The sequence below is a fragment of the Lynx canadensis genome, chromosome B3, assembly GCF_007474595.2.
Source record: "Lynx canadensis isolate LIC74 chromosome B3, mLynCan4.pri.v2, whole genome shotgun sequence".
Classification (NCBI taxonomy): Eukaryota; Metazoa; Chordata; class Mammalia; order Carnivora; family Felidae; genus Lynx; species Lynx canadensis.
This window is the reverse complement of record NC_044308.2, coordinates 104,269,984-104,285,307: the sequence shown is the minus strand read 5'-3', so window position 1 is coordinate 104,285,307 and position 15,324 is coordinate 104,269,984. Positions and strand designations below refer to the sequence as shown.

Here is a 15,324-nt window from a genome sequence, read left to right as displayed (position 1 = left end):
AGGGTACACGGTATTGACTGTTCTGCAATCTTGAAAGAAGGTTGTTTAGCTGACTTTCTTCCCCCCCACTGTATGTCACAGTGACATACAGACAAGGAGAGAAGAGATAACTAAAACCAGAATGCTATGTTCACTATTGTTTGGCAACAGTTTGTTTGGCCCTGCTGTTGTCCACTTTGCTTGCCAGACTTCACATGAGTGCTTGGTTAGAAAGATCTGTGTTAATGTTTTTAGCTCTTGCTTCATGTTTGTAAGAGTCTCTTTATTTTTTAGTGTAAAAGAAAGTGGGTGATCATAAATCAGTTACTGAAGGTGTGCCAAAACTCAGTACTTAATTGAAACTTAAAGAAAAAGAGAATATTGTATAACTCCCCCCACACATTAGTGTAAGTAAGCATAGTCAAATATTTGCATTTCAAGAACTTTAGACCCTTGGCCTGAATCCTTTAGTTCCACCACTTAAAGAAGTACACCTCTGTACCATATTTCATTCAGGAGACTTCATATTCAACTCTATATTTGCTTTTAGAACAAGTTTTATAAATTTATGTGTTTATTAAATGGTAGGTATTTTAGCTGTTTTATTTAGTTATATTCATTCAGTTCAGCTTAAAGTGGGATATATGCAGCAATATGATCTGAATTATTTTCATAAATCTTGTTTGTCTTTTTTGGGTTCATAAACCAGAAGAGACACTTAGGCTTTCAGCAAGCAATGATTTTAATTTTTTCAGAGTAAACTTGAACTGCAAGTTTCACTGGGAAGGGATTATGGCATTCTAAAATCACAAAATTTCAATACCAGAAAGACAGATGTTTATGTTTTATTGATTCATTTATTGATGATAATGTATTTCTGTTGCTCACAAGGTTTTATTTGTATGGATTTTAAAAGATAATTGTTGGAGTGAGGGTCTATTGGCATACATAGGGGATTACTATTTTTTTCAAATATAAAGATATATTTGGTATGTATAGGGTTTGTTTTTTTAATTATTGCTTTCGTTTATTTTTGAGTAGATAAAGGAGGCAGCAGACATCATTCAGAAGTTGCACCTAATTGCCCAAGAGTTACCTTTTGACAGGCAAGTTCATTTCTCAAGAGCTAATTTGCATGTATGCTATAATTTATAAAGTTTTATTTTTCCCTGTATGTTTTTGCTTATTCAACAAGAGTTTATTGAGTACCTCCTTTGTACAAGCATAGTATATAAGAGTTGATTGAAAAAATATAGTTTCTTAATGTCTAAATTTAGTGGTATACTTTGAAATACTTTCAACCTTTTGTCTTTTTTTTTTTTAAGTTTATTTTATTTTGAGAGAGAGTGCGTGCGTGCGTGCGCAAACGGGTCAGGGGTAGAGAGAGAGGGAGAGAGAGAATCCCAAGCAGTCTCCACACTGCCAGCAGAACCCCAGACATGAGACTTGATCTCATGAACCCATGAACCGTGAGATCATGACCTGAGCCATGATCAAGAGTCAGACACTTAACTGATGGAGTCACCCAGGTGCCCCTCTTTGTCTTTCTTCTGAAAAAAAATTGCTGAAGAATTTTGAAATTTCCTAAAGTGATGTTTTAAATTTTCATTTTTTTTGGACTCTGGTAAACTGGAATGGAGGGAATGGGGAAAGTTTAAACATGGGGCCATTCAGCTGCTTTTTCTTATATCTAGATGAGAGTCCTTAAACTTTATGGAGTTTTAGACACCTTAAAAGTTGATGAAAGCTAAAAAAGTTTCTTCAGAAAATTCAGATCCACACAGATTGTTATAAGCAACTTCATGGAATTTTAGACTCTTTAGCCTAGCCACAGACTCCTCCTTAGGGACTTCAAAATTGGACCATTTCCTTAAATAGGTAAAATGTGTAGATCACAATAAGTTGCCTGATAATTGTTGGATAATCTCTCCATTCTATTCTGCATATACTCATCTTTTCCTATTTCTCAGTTACATATTTCTCTTACAATTCTGTTTTAGTCTCTGCCAAGCCTTGGAGTTGAATATATGTCCTAATTAGTTTTAATTCTTTCACAGAGATCAGTATGGCCTTACATGCATTCTATTCCACCATGACTTTGATACATCAGTTTTTTATAACTCTACTTTTTTAAAAAATTTTTTTAATGTTTATTTATTTTTGAGAGAGAGACATATTGCGAGTGAGAGTGGGTTAGGGGCAGAGAGAGAGGGAGACACAGAATCTGGAGCAGGCTCCGGGCTCCAACCTGTCAGCACAGAGCCTGACGCGGGGTTCGAACTCACGAGCTGTGAGATCATGACCTGAGTCAAAGTCGGATGCTCAACCGACTGAGCCACACAAGCACCCCTGCACAACTCTACGTTTTTATCACCTTCTTTATCTGTCTTTGCCATCTCTTTTGCCAACCATCCTCCTCTCTCTCCAAACTGATTACATAGGATCTCTCAACATTACTTTTTCATAATGTACATTCTCCCTTGATATTTAAGATTTTAAAAAATTCTAGTGTAGGGGCGCCTGGGTGGCTCAGTCGGTTGAGCGGCCGACTTCGGCTCAGGTCATGATCTCGCGGTCCGTGAGTTCGAGCCCCGCATCGGGCTCTGTGCTGACAGGTCAGAGCCTGGAGCCTGTTTCGGATTCTGTGTCTCCCTCTCTCTGACCCGACCCCGTTCATGCTCTGTCTCTCTCTGCCTCAAAAATAAACGTTAAAAAAAAAAAATTAAAAAAAAAATTCTAGTGTATGGTAGTATGTAATATTTTAGTTTTTGAATTTGCAAAGATTGGATGGTTCGTCTGTAACACACATTGCTGGGTCCTTTTTATGACTTCTATTTTATGTTTCATATACTGTTCTTGTTATTTTTCTTTTAAATAACAGTAATGGAATTTTTTTTTTATGAAAAAAATCCCAACAGAAGGGGCAAATAAACAAATAGGAATTTAAAATGTTAGCGAATAGGGCCACCTGGGTGGCTCAGTCGGTTAAACATCCGACTTCGGCTTGGTCATGATCTTAGGTTTCATGAGTTCAAGTTCTGCATTGGGTGAGCTTGAGCCCCTGCTCTGAGCTCCACATTGACAGTGTGGAGCCTGCATAGGAATTTCTCTCCCCCTCTCTCTCTGCTCCTCGCTCACTTGTGCACACACTCACTCTCAAAAATAAATAAATTAAAAAAAAATCTTTTAAAAACTTGTTAGTGAATATAAGCAGAGACAATAGCTCAGTGTTGGGGCTGGTGGGGTTGTTAATGCCTCATATAGAACATCTCCCTCTTTAACAAGTTATTGGTTATTCAGAGTGAATTTCATAAATGAGAACTAGCCGCCCCATCTGAATGGCCCAAATTCAGTTTTGTTACCTGGCATGCTTACTATCAGTACTCTTTCCCTCCTGGTTGGCTGACTAGCTGGTTTGTTTGCGTTCCTTCTTTCCTTCCTCCCTCCCCCCCTCCCTCCCTTCCTTCTTTCCTCTCTTCTTCCCTTTTCCCCTCCCTTCCTTCTTTCCTTGATGATGACCTTTAGTACAAAGGTTTCCCTTACACTCCCAGACCCCGTTTCCCCTTTTATTAACATCTTAGATTACTGTGGTACATTTTTCTCTAGTATGAACCTCATCATTGGTTTTTATTTTCCAGATTTTCAGAAGTAAAATCCAAAATTGCGAGTAAGTGGAGTTTGATTTATTTAATAGTTGTGGATAGGTGATAAAAATACTTCTGTAAAAGAAAAATAGTAAAAGGAGAGATAGTGGGAACAATGTTATCTTCTCACCATATCCCTGAGTTTGACTCCTCTTCCTTGAAGCAGTCATTACCAGGTTCTTAGGTATTCTTCTAGAATATCCTATGGATATACAAGCATGGGACATAAATCACATATACATGTGTAGAATTTAGTCCTACTGTCCCTGGTTATTTTTAAATAATTGGTAGCATCCTATACAAATAGCTTTATACTTGTGTTTTTAATTTAACAGTGTATCTTGGAGGTTGTTTTGTATCCATGTATCTGTAAAGTAGGTTCTTTGTCTTAAAAGCTAAGAGCTTTTAACTTAAAAGCTCATGTGAGCATTTCAGTATCTTTATAACTGCTTACATGATTAGTTTTATCCTTTCCAATCTTTGGATTATATTTTAAGCAGATCATTCAGGGTCTCTGGAAAAGCCATTATATTTGCAGGCTCCCATGGTAATTTGAGTCATGTTTGGGAGACCATTGCATAGAAGGTTCAGAGAGCCACCTATTTTCCCAAAAGTGTTACAATAAGAATGACATAGATAGTTGGACTTCTTGGCAACGTTTCTGATTACTGTAGATTAACACAGCATTCAAGTTTTCACACAGAACATTAGTACATGAATCAGACACCATGTATTATCTTAAGGTGATATTTGGTGTTAAATCCACGATAGTTCATGGTAAAGACATCTGAATTCTAGTAAAGAGTTCTGTAGTCCTCTTCACCATTTCTACAGCTTTATGTTTAAGATTTTTCCTATCTCATACTATCAGAAATGACATCCAGAGGTTTATCTCATTCATCTGCTTTTTTAAGTAACAGTGGTAAGTGGTAGTCAGACCAAGGGAGTTCAGCTGTTTTCCTGGTTGGGAAGATTTCTTTGTCTTTAAAAATATAGATTTATATTATATCATGTATTTTAGGGGCTAGACTCACTGCCTATAATCACATATTGTTTTTATAAGTCTTTCAAAAGAAGGCTAGATCCATAGTCATTTTATTTGTAAATAATTCATGTGCTTGTAAATAACTTGGATACGTTGTCCCATTGTAGCTGAATTACTTCCTTTTTACTTTTAGGTAAATACCATGATTTAGAATGCCAACTGATTCAGGAGTTTACCAGTGCTCAAAGAAGAGGTGAAATCTCCAGAATGCGAGAAGTAGCAGCAGTTTTGCTTCATTTTAAGGTAAATAGTAATTATTAAAAATGAAGATTAATCTTCAAGATTGTGGAGATTATATAAATTCTATATATTATAGTCACCGATTATCCTGTTAGTTGTATGACTCTCACAGTAATTATTTTTATTGTTTTGAACAATTTAAATGTATATTTCATATCTCTTCCATAAATTATGTTAAATTTTAGGTATTTAATATTATATTCAATAAAATTTTATCAATGACTTTTTATATTGGTTGACATAGAAAATCATACTGTCTTCTTGTCTTTTTATTTTTTCAGTCAAACATGTTATGAAATAGGTCAAAAGTAAAAAGATTTAGCTTTAAATATCTGGTGGAATGTAGGAGCCAGAGATTAGATGGAATATAATTAGTAAAAGACTTAAATCCAGAAGATCTTAGGTGGTAATACAAAGAAATACTATCTTCTTGGATTTTGAATTAGGGAGAGAATCCCTATAAAGAAATTAAAGAAATAGTGCTTTGCAATTTGTTTCCTTTTTTTTTTTTTTTTCAGAGAGAGAATGCAAATGGGGTAGGGGGGCAGAGGGAGAGGGAGTGGGAGAGGGAGAGAGAGAGAGAGAAAATGAATCTTAAACAGGCTCAGCACAGAGCCTGATATGGGGCTTGATTCCATGAGTCTGGGATCATGACCCAAGCCGAAATCGAGAGTCGGACTCTCAACCACCTGAGCCACCCAGGTACCCCCGATCTGTTTATATTTGTATCTGAGTAGGAAATAGGAGTTTTTTGTTGGACTTTACACTTACAAGTAACATATTAAGTATTGAGAATGGCTCTTGACACAATAGTGTACTTTGGCATTGCTTACTTTCCTTGTTTTTATGTGTGATTTGTTAATGGACAAAAATCATTATAGAGAGCTTAATATGACACATTATTTTGTTTAAATACATTCTGCTAAAATAGATTTAATTTTAAAAGTAAATTTCCAGAATGCCAGTTAAATACAGCTCTGTTCAGAGTCTTGCAAGGGAACACAAATGCTTTGAATCCAAGAGTGGAAAGAAGGAAATATATATATATATATTAATACGAAATACATAATGTATTTATTTATATATATTAAAAACCTTTTCTCAAGACTGAATCTGTGTGTTTGTGGGTGCATGCATGCATATACATGTTTTGGAGTTGAAGGAGATTGGCTAGGTGATCATAGGGCAAAATGACTACAAAAAACTCATACCAGTTTTCTTCTTTCATTCTAAAATCTTGCAAGGATATGAACCAGGTGATCAATTTCATAAAAAGCAACTGGGAGAATTTCATTTAAATCCAACAACTGTTATTATTGGTGATTTATTAGGACATAGACATAGCTTTATTACATATAATAATTTTTATTGAGATTATTACTGTTGTGATTATTGTTATTAAAACAGAACTGTGATAATGTATTTCTTTCTTCTTTGTAGGGTTATTCCCATTGTGTTGATGTTTATATAAAGCAGTGCCAGGAGGTAACCTAATAGTACACTTTTCTGGATTTTATTTTATGCTAATTTGTGTTTTAAAAACCATTTTAAAATTATACATTAACTATGTAAAATGCCTCTGTTTAGGGTGCTTACTTGAGAAATGATATATTTGAAGATGCAGCAATACTCTGTCAACGGGTAAACAAACAAGTTGGAGATATCTTTAGTAATCCAGAAACAGTACTGGCTAAACTTATTCAAAATGTATTTGAAATCAAACTACAGGTAATTTTAAACTATGACTAAGTAATTCTTAAGGCAATAAGTGATTTTTTTCTCTGTTTTGAAAGTTATTTATTTTTTTAATTTTTGGTTTACTCATGTAATGCCCCTTGGAATAGTAATCTCCTTATTCAGTGAATGGGAAAAGAATAACAACGTCATGCTTTTTTTTTTTTTTTTTTTCAACGTTTATTTATTTTTGGGACAGAGAGAGACAGAGCATGAACGGGGGAGGGGCAGAGAGAGAGGGAGACACAGAATCAGAAACAGGCTCCAGGCTCCGAGCCATCAGCCCAGAGCCTGACGCGGGGCTCGAACTCACGGACCGCGAGATCGTGACCTGGCTGAAGTCGGACGCTTAACCGACTGCGCCACCCAGGCGCCCCCGTCATGCTTTTTTAAAAAAATATTGTTCACCAGGAAAAAAGGTGCTAATCACCAAGCATCATCAGAGCACATGTTTAAAATTTGTGTAGCAGCAGTTCAAGTAATAAAAGGTTGTAGAGGGGTAGCCTCAGATTGTTGTTGTTGTTGTTGTTTTTTTTTTTTTTTTTTTTTTTTTGAGAGAGAGAGAGCATGCTAGTAGGGGAAGGGCAGAAAGAGAGGGGGACAGAGGATCCAAAGCAGGTTTTGCACTGACAGCAGAGAGCCCGATGTGGGGCTTGAACTCATGAACCATGAGATCATGACCTGAGCCCAAGTCAGACGCTCGACTGACTGAATCACACAGGTGCCCCGGTAGCCTCAGATTTTTATTTTTATTGGGTCCTCACTTTGACCAATGAATGTATTTATGAAATTGAGTAAGAATTTTAAGCACAGTCTGTAGAATTTTCATAATATGGTACTAATATGAAAAGAAAAAACATAGTAATTTCTAGGTGTGTAGGATGGTTTAGTGTTGTTTTGGCTGTATTTCATGGACATGAGACACAAAAAAGTTCCATGCTGTTCTGCCATCTTGGCTCCTCCCGAAAACAGTAATTTAATGTACAACCTGGACTCCCACTATACATTAAGGCAACGTTTCCTAAACTATGTTTTCTACTGGATTAAGCAACATAAAAGAAGTTTTTGTTTTTAAAACACAATTCAGAACTTTTTATAGTCTTTAAAGGTACTAACACATATTGTGATTCTCTAGGAGGAATGTAAAGTACAGCATTTCCCAATTTTAGAGTAATGCCTGTTAATCATAGGGGACACTAGTGTTAGCCAGGCCACAGTTTGAGAAATGCTGCTTTAAGGAATTGACTATATCGATACAGCATCAGGTTTTGTTTTTTGGGTTTTGTGGGGTTTTTTTGTTTCTTGTTTTTTTGAATATTTATTTATTTTGAGAGAGAGAGAGAGAGCATGAGCAGGGGAGGGGCAGAGAGAGAATCCCAAGCAGGTGCCACTCCATTAGCATAGAGCCTGATGTGGGGCTCAATCCCAGGAACTGTGGGATCAGGACCTGAGCCAAAATCAAGAGTTTGATGCTTAACGAACTGAGCCACCTGGGTGCTTCTGGGTTTTGTTTTTTAAATGTACTTTAAAAAGCAAGATAGGCCAGTTTGAAAAGAAATTCTGAAATTCTGAATACTTATTCCCAAGACTGCTATAGATGAACATGTAAATATGAGAAGCATTAAAAATTAAAAGCCTATTATTTTTTTATATTGGTATACTTCTTATGCATTGCCTTTTCCATTGTATTTTAAGTAAGAACAGCCCCAGAATGTGGAGTAATTTAGAGAAAAAATATAATGTTTACTTGACATAATGTTGGCCTTTTTTTTTTCCCTTCCAGAGTTTTGTGAAAGACCAGTTAGAAGAATGTAGGAAGTCTGATGCAGAGCAGTATCTCAAAAATCTCTATGATTTATATACAAGGTATGTTTTTAATTACTAGAAAATAGTAACATCTCAGATTTTCTTTCCTTTTTTTTTTTTAATAGAAAATGGTGAAGTATTCAGGTATTTTTGAGTAAAAGTTTGTTAATAGTATACCTTTCAACATTAAATACTTGGTTACGTAGATTACTGTTATAGAAAGAGCAGCATTCTTAGCACATTAACTTAAGGAATCAGATATTCTTTATAGTCATGTACTTTAATGAAACTTTATGTTGTTTAAGACTCAAGAATTTTGTTTTGAATTTTAATTGTAAGCTAGTTCCCTATCATTTTTTTTCTAAGAAGTAGTATGATTATATTTATCTGCAGTTAAATCTTTAGAAATTGAGAAAGTCACAAATTCTTAACAAATGAGTTTCAGCCTTAAGTTTGATATGAAAATTTGCCTTAGGCTTTTGTAAATGAAAGTGTTACACTTAGAAATATTATATCAGAAGCTTCTTATTGGAGTTTTTTTCCAGTCCTATTGTTCTTTGTCAGTGACGTCATTTTGGGAGGAAGGTCTTCAAAAGTAACTATAATCAGGAAGTCCATCCCAACAACATTTATTGTGAGTCTGTATTTAACAATGCAAAACAGAAAATTAAAGAAAAGTCCACATGGGCAAAGACAAAAGGGAGAATGAACAGAGAGTAGATCTTTCAGTATTCTGACTTGGGTACTATGTTATGAATGCCATTAGAGTGTAGTTGAAGTCATTCTGCCACTGTTGTCATTTCTAGACTGGTTGGTTGCCTAGATTTTTTTCTCTTAAGTCGCCTATCCCTAGGAGATTATCCTTAGTCAGTTTGCAAAACCACAATGTTGTTTGTGATGTCAGTCTACTTTATATATAGCGCTGTGCAGCTTCTCTCTGTATCCTAAGCACCTTCCCAAGGTTTAAGAAATGGTGGTTTAACATAAGTTATTAAAATTACATTGTAAAAATATGTATTCCTCGGTGTTATTACTATACCTAAAATATACATTCATCTTTTTCTCCCTTTTTCCATGAAAAGAACCACAAATCTTTCCAGCAAGTTGATGGAGTTTAACTTAGGTACTGATAAACAGACTTTCTTGTCTAAGCTTATCAAATCCATTTTCATTTCCTATTTGGAGAACTACATTGAGGTAGAGACTGGATATTTGAAAAGCAGAAGTGCTATGATCCTACAGCGCTATTATGATTCAAAAAACCATCAAAAGAGATCCATTGGCACAGGAGGGTAAGTGTTTTTGTTAAATGTTACAGTTAAAACTAAAGATGTTAAGAATTTTATTGTATTTGGACAAACTTGTCAAATATTGACAGTTACTGAAATTTTCTATGAAGAACTCATTTAACCCAGCTTATTTATGACACCACTGATCAAATCCTGTCTCTTGAACCATGTATTGAAATGACCTAACATGATGTAATTAAAATGTAAAGCAGAATACCAGCACTATAAATAGTTGCCTTTTTTTTTCCCTAGACTGAATAAATTATTCCAGGTTATTAACTAGGAAGCACATCATTTTTTGTTGTTGCAGGTGTGGAAAAAAAAATAGCTAATAGTTTACATTTTAAGTACCCTGAGCTTTTAATGACTTGGGCATAAAATTACTTAATTAATACCTGAAGCCTGGGATTATTCACATACTAGAAGAAAATGATTTGTTCTAAGAATTGGTGGCATCTTAGTTATCCAGATCTCAACTATGTGGAACCCAGTCATTTTTAGTATGAAGCAGAATGACTTATGCAGAGCCATGTAATTAGAGTCCAGAGTATACTCAAATCACTTTCTTGATTCCCAGTTTGTCATATACTACATAATGATCAGGGAGAGGTTATAGTTACGAATAAGAAGTGACATCTTGGGGGCACCTGGGTGGCTCAGTAGGTTAAGTGCCCAACTGTTGATTTCAGTTCAGGTCATGATCTCATAGTTGTGAGATCAAGCCCTGCATCGGACTCAGCATGGAATGTAGAGCCTGCTTGGGTTTCTCTCTCTGTCCTCTCTCTGCTTCTCTCCTGCTTGTGCTCGTGTGCACGTGTGTGTGCACGTGTGTTCTGTCTCTCTCTCTCAAAATAAATAAACTTAAAAAGTGACATCTGAAAGGCATCAACAAATAAGGGAAGAAAAAAACTAAAGAACCATGAGAATTTAAAAAAAAAAAATTAGTTTGGGGCTCCTGGGTGGCTCAGTTGGTGGAGCATGCAACTTTTGATCTTAGGGTTGTAAGTTCGAGACCTCCATTGTGTGTAGAGATTACTTTAAAAAAAAATAACATCTGAAAAAAAAAAATGTTCACAATACTCCAGAGTTAGGTAGTCTAGGAGCAAAAGAAGTTTAACCTAAAGATACCACCATATAATAAATGTTCAAAGTGACTGGTTACTCAGTCATTAAGAAAAGCTATATTATGGTTAATATATCTTATTTAATAATAATGAAGAAATAAGAAGTGTGTTAAAATGGTTAAATGTATTTAAAAAAGCATTAAATTTTTAAAGTTTATTTTAAGAAGGACCATTTAGTTATATTAACTAATTTGGAATAGTCCACTTGCTAAGGAAACCAAATAAGGAGTTTTTGGCTATTGAGTCAGAATTATAGAGCTGAAAAAGACTTTAAAAGTCCTAACTCCAAATATACTAATTTTTCAGATGAAAGTCTTCTGTGTAGACATTAAGGCTTGTTTTCACTTTATAGAACTAGAGTTTATTGGAATTTGAACTTTTAGGTCTCCTGGCAGTTAGTCCATTTTTCTTTGTTGATGTGTACTAAGTTGAACAGCATTTGAAATTGAAATCTGTGTATAATAAAGTGTTCTCTTTTTATTTCTTGTCATGATCCATTAGTATTCAAGATTTGAAAGAGAGAATTAGACAACGTACTAACTTACCACTGGGGCCAAGTATCGATACTCATGGGGAAACTTTCCTATCTCAAGAAGTGGTGGTTAATCTTTTACAAGAAACCAAACAAGCCTTTGAAAGATGTCATAGGGTAAGAGTAATTGTAAATTTATTTTATTTATATATAGTTGTGTATTTTAATTTTTGCCTTGTAATAAGATACAAATCTGCTATCGGGTTAGGTACAACTATTTTTTGTAATATAGAGTTTTTGTTTTGAAGAACAGAATTATTTTTAAAGTTATTTAGAAGTATATTTTAATATAATTTTACGAGTTGAATATACCAAATTTTTTTGTAAGATATTAAATCAATACATGAAAGGGAGGTTTAGAACTATCTTATAAAAATATAGAGCATTAGGGAGAGAAGGATGTTTTAAGAACCCAGGTATTAAAGGAAAAGAATGAAAAGTTGACTCTATTAAAATTTAGAATTTCTTTCCAACAAACACACTTTAACAAAGTAAACAGATAAGTCACAGCCTGCAAGAAGTATTTATAGCTAGTATTACTAGCAGAAGATTATGTGAAACAAATAATAGTGGCACATAATTGTATAGCACATACCATGTTCAGAGCACTTTAGGTATACATTACTCATTTAATCATTGTAACAACCTTGTGAGGTTTTTATTCCATTTTACAGATGAAGAAACTGAGATATGTACCTCTTAAGCAGTGGAAATGAGAGTTGAGACCATCCTAATTTTTTATTTGTATTGATGTGTATATGGTTTATATATTTTATATTGACAGACGGTAAATCAGTATAAATTACACACATAAATCAATAGAAAACAAAGGCTACACATAAACAAAAAGAGAAAATGCAAATTACCAATAAGATTTTCACTCTCACTAATAGGAAAATGAAACGTAAAATAGGGAAAATAGTATCTCATTCAGTCTGCAAAAATTAAGTCTGATGATATCAAGTGTTGGTAAGGATGGGGAGCAATAGATATTTTCATACACTGCCATTGGAATAAAAATTGTATCTTTACTTTGGATAGTAACTTGAGAATTCCTTAGAGAAACTAATAGGTATATGTGCCACATTGTTTATAATGGTAAAAAATTAGAAGCAAATTAAGTGTGCCTCAAAAAGAGAATTGATAAACTGACATTGTTGATACACTAGAAAACTATATAACAATTTAAATGACTAGAGTTACATGTATCAACATTAGCAAATCTCAGAAATACGATGTTGAATACAAGATGGGGAAAAGATACATTCAGTATAATACCTCTATAGAAATTTTTAAAAAGTAAAACTATACCTTATATCGTTTAGGGATGTGGACAAGCATAGGCATGATAAATTCAGGATAGTGGTTGCCATGAAGGAGGAGTACCTAAGGGACTGTATCCATATTTATAATGTAGGACCCCCTCACCCCCCAGATCTGAAGTACATTTGGAAAAATGTTAAGATATGACACATCTGGGGGTTATGGATATATTTGGTAAATTACTGTGTCTAGTTTTCTGAATGCTGGAAATAGGTTAAAATACTTCTAAAGATCATCGAACTTGAAACTGTCAACATTATATTGTTTGAGTCACAGTAACTAGCTCTAAATCATGACCTTTGTCTGGAAACTTACAAGATAGAAATTTAGTTCAATTCAGTGCATTCTGATCCAGCAACATTATGTGTTTACTTTGTACCAGCTGCCATGTTAGACATTGAGGATATAAATGAAAGACATATACCTTACTTTCGAATAGTGTGGAGAAAGGAGGTAGCATATAAAGAATCAGTGCAAAGTAGGTATATCCTGCTGGGACCAAAGAAGATGCAACCAGCTCTGCCTGGTGAAGGAATTGAAGAAGAGTATTTTTTATAAAAGATTACAAGAAGGGAACTTTTGAGGCCTGAGTCTTGAAAGCTACATAGGATATCTACAAGAAGGTAATTCTTGCAGAGAGAATACTACATATAAAAAGACATACATAGGGCTGTCTGGGTGGCTCAGTCAGTTAAGCGTCCAACTTTGGCTCAGGTCATGATCTCACAGTTGATGGCTTCAAGCCCCTTGTTGGGCTCTGTGCTCCAGCTCGGAGCCTGGAGCCTGCTTTGGATTCTGTGTCTCCCTATCTCTCTGCCCCCCCTCCGCTTGCACTCTCTCTCTCTCTCTCTTTCTCTGTCTCTCAAAAATAAATAAAAATGTTAAATAAAAATAAATCCTTGGTGGATGTCAAATGGCTTTCTTCCTGTAAAAAAAAAAAAAAGACATACACAAAGATTGGCTGTGCAGCATAAAATGCTTGAAATAAAAATGTACATTGGAGAGTAATAAAAAAGGAAGTTGAAAATGTAGACAGAAACTTTTTGTGTACTCTGCTTAGAAATTTAGACTTGACCTTGTAGTTGATGATGGAAGCTTTAAAGGATAATTAAAAAGGGCAGTGTAACTTTTGCACTGTTGATGGGAATGCAGGCTGGTGCAGCCACTCTGGAGAATGTTATGGAGGTTCCTCAAAAACTTAAAAATAGAGCTACCCTCTAGCCCAGCAATTGTACTACTGGGTATTTATCCAAAGGATACAAAAATGCCCAGTGTTTATAGCAGCACTATCAACAATAGCCAAATTATGAAAAGAGCCCCAGTGTCCATCGACTGATGAGTGGATAAAGAAGATGTGGTATATATACAGTGGAATACTACTAGGCAATCAAAACAATGACATCTTGGCATTTGCAACAGCATGGATGGAACTGGAGCGTATTATGCTAAGCAAAGTAAGTCAGTCAAAGACAAATACATGATTTCACTCATATGTGGAATTTAAGAAACAACAGATGAACCTAGGGGAAAGGATGGAAAAATAAAAGTAGAGACCATAAGAAACTCTTAAAGAGAACAAACGGAGGATTGCTGGAGCTGTGTTGAGTGGGGGAGGGTGGGCTAAGTGGGTGATGGGCATTAAGGAGGGCACTTGTTGGGATGAGCACTGGGTGTTACATGTAAGTAAGGAATCATTAAATTCTACTCCTGAAACCATTGTTACACTCTATGCTAACTTGGATTTAAACAAAATTAAAATATTAAAAAGGGCAGTGTAATTGGTCCTTTTTTTTCCTTTTTTAAAAAATAACTTCCAGATATCTTTGACATTCAGTAAACTGCATGTGTTTAAACCACATGATTTGATAACTTTGATAAGTTATATCTACATTTCTGAAGCTATAACTTCAATCAAGATAACAGATCCAATACCCCAAAAAGTTTCCTTTGTCCTTTTATAATCTCCCTTTCCTCTCCCTCCACTTCTGTTCTCATTTGCATGAGACTGAACAGCTTTATGTCACTGTAGATTCATTTTCAAAAAGAAGTCGACATTTGAGGACTGAGTCTTGAAAGCCAAATAGGATGTCTTCGAGAGGTTGATTAATTTTCTAGAATTTTTTTGTAAATGGTATATAGGATATTATAATACAGTATTTTGTAAATGGTATATAGAATATATGTACATGTGTTTCTGGCTTTTTCAGCACGATTCTTTAAGAATTCATCCATGTTGTGTATATTATTTACTATGTTCCTTTTTATTGCTGAGTAGTATGTCTTTGCATGAATATACCACAGTTGATGTATTTACCTATTGATAGACATTCAGATTGATTTCATTGTTTGTCTATTAATGAATGAAGTTGCTGTGAACATTCATGCATATGTCTTTATGCAGACATAAGCTTTCATTTCTCTTGGATATATACTTAGTAGTAATACAGGTGAGGCATGTGGTATTTCTTTTAAAGAAACTGCCAGACTGTTTTCCAAGGTGGTGGTTTCATTTGACATTCCCACCAGCAATATGTGAAAGTTTCATTTGCTTCCCCATGACCTCCAACATTTGGTATGATCAATCTTTTTAATTTTAGATAATCTAATG

General features: G+C 34.8%; 1 protein-coding gene across 2 annotated transcripts in view; it reads left to right on the top strand.

Annotated features, from left to right (window-relative positions):
- EXOC5 (exocyst complex component 5) overlaps positions 1-15,324 on the top strand; it is a 55,749-nt gene that overhangs the window by 23,961 nt on the left and 16,464 nt on the right. For both annotated transcript variants that reach the window (XM_030319190.1, XM_030319191.1), the window contains exons 5-12: positions 1,021-1,085; positions 3,618-3,646; positions 4,802-4,911; positions 6,349-6,393; positions 6,496-6,636; positions 8,426-8,508; positions 9,531-9,740; positions 11,363-11,510. In XM_030319190.1, coding sequence (XP_030175050.1) covers positions 1,021-1,085; positions 3,618-3,646; positions 4,802-4,911; positions 6,349-6,393; positions 6,496-6,636; positions 8,426-8,508; positions 9,531-9,740; positions 11,363-11,510 — 831 coding nt within the window. The remainder of the gene's footprint in view (positions 1-1,020; positions 1,086-3,617; positions 3,647-4,801; positions 4,912-6,348; positions 6,394-6,495; positions 6,637-8,425; positions 8,509-9,530; positions 9,741-11,362; positions 11,511-15,324) is intronic.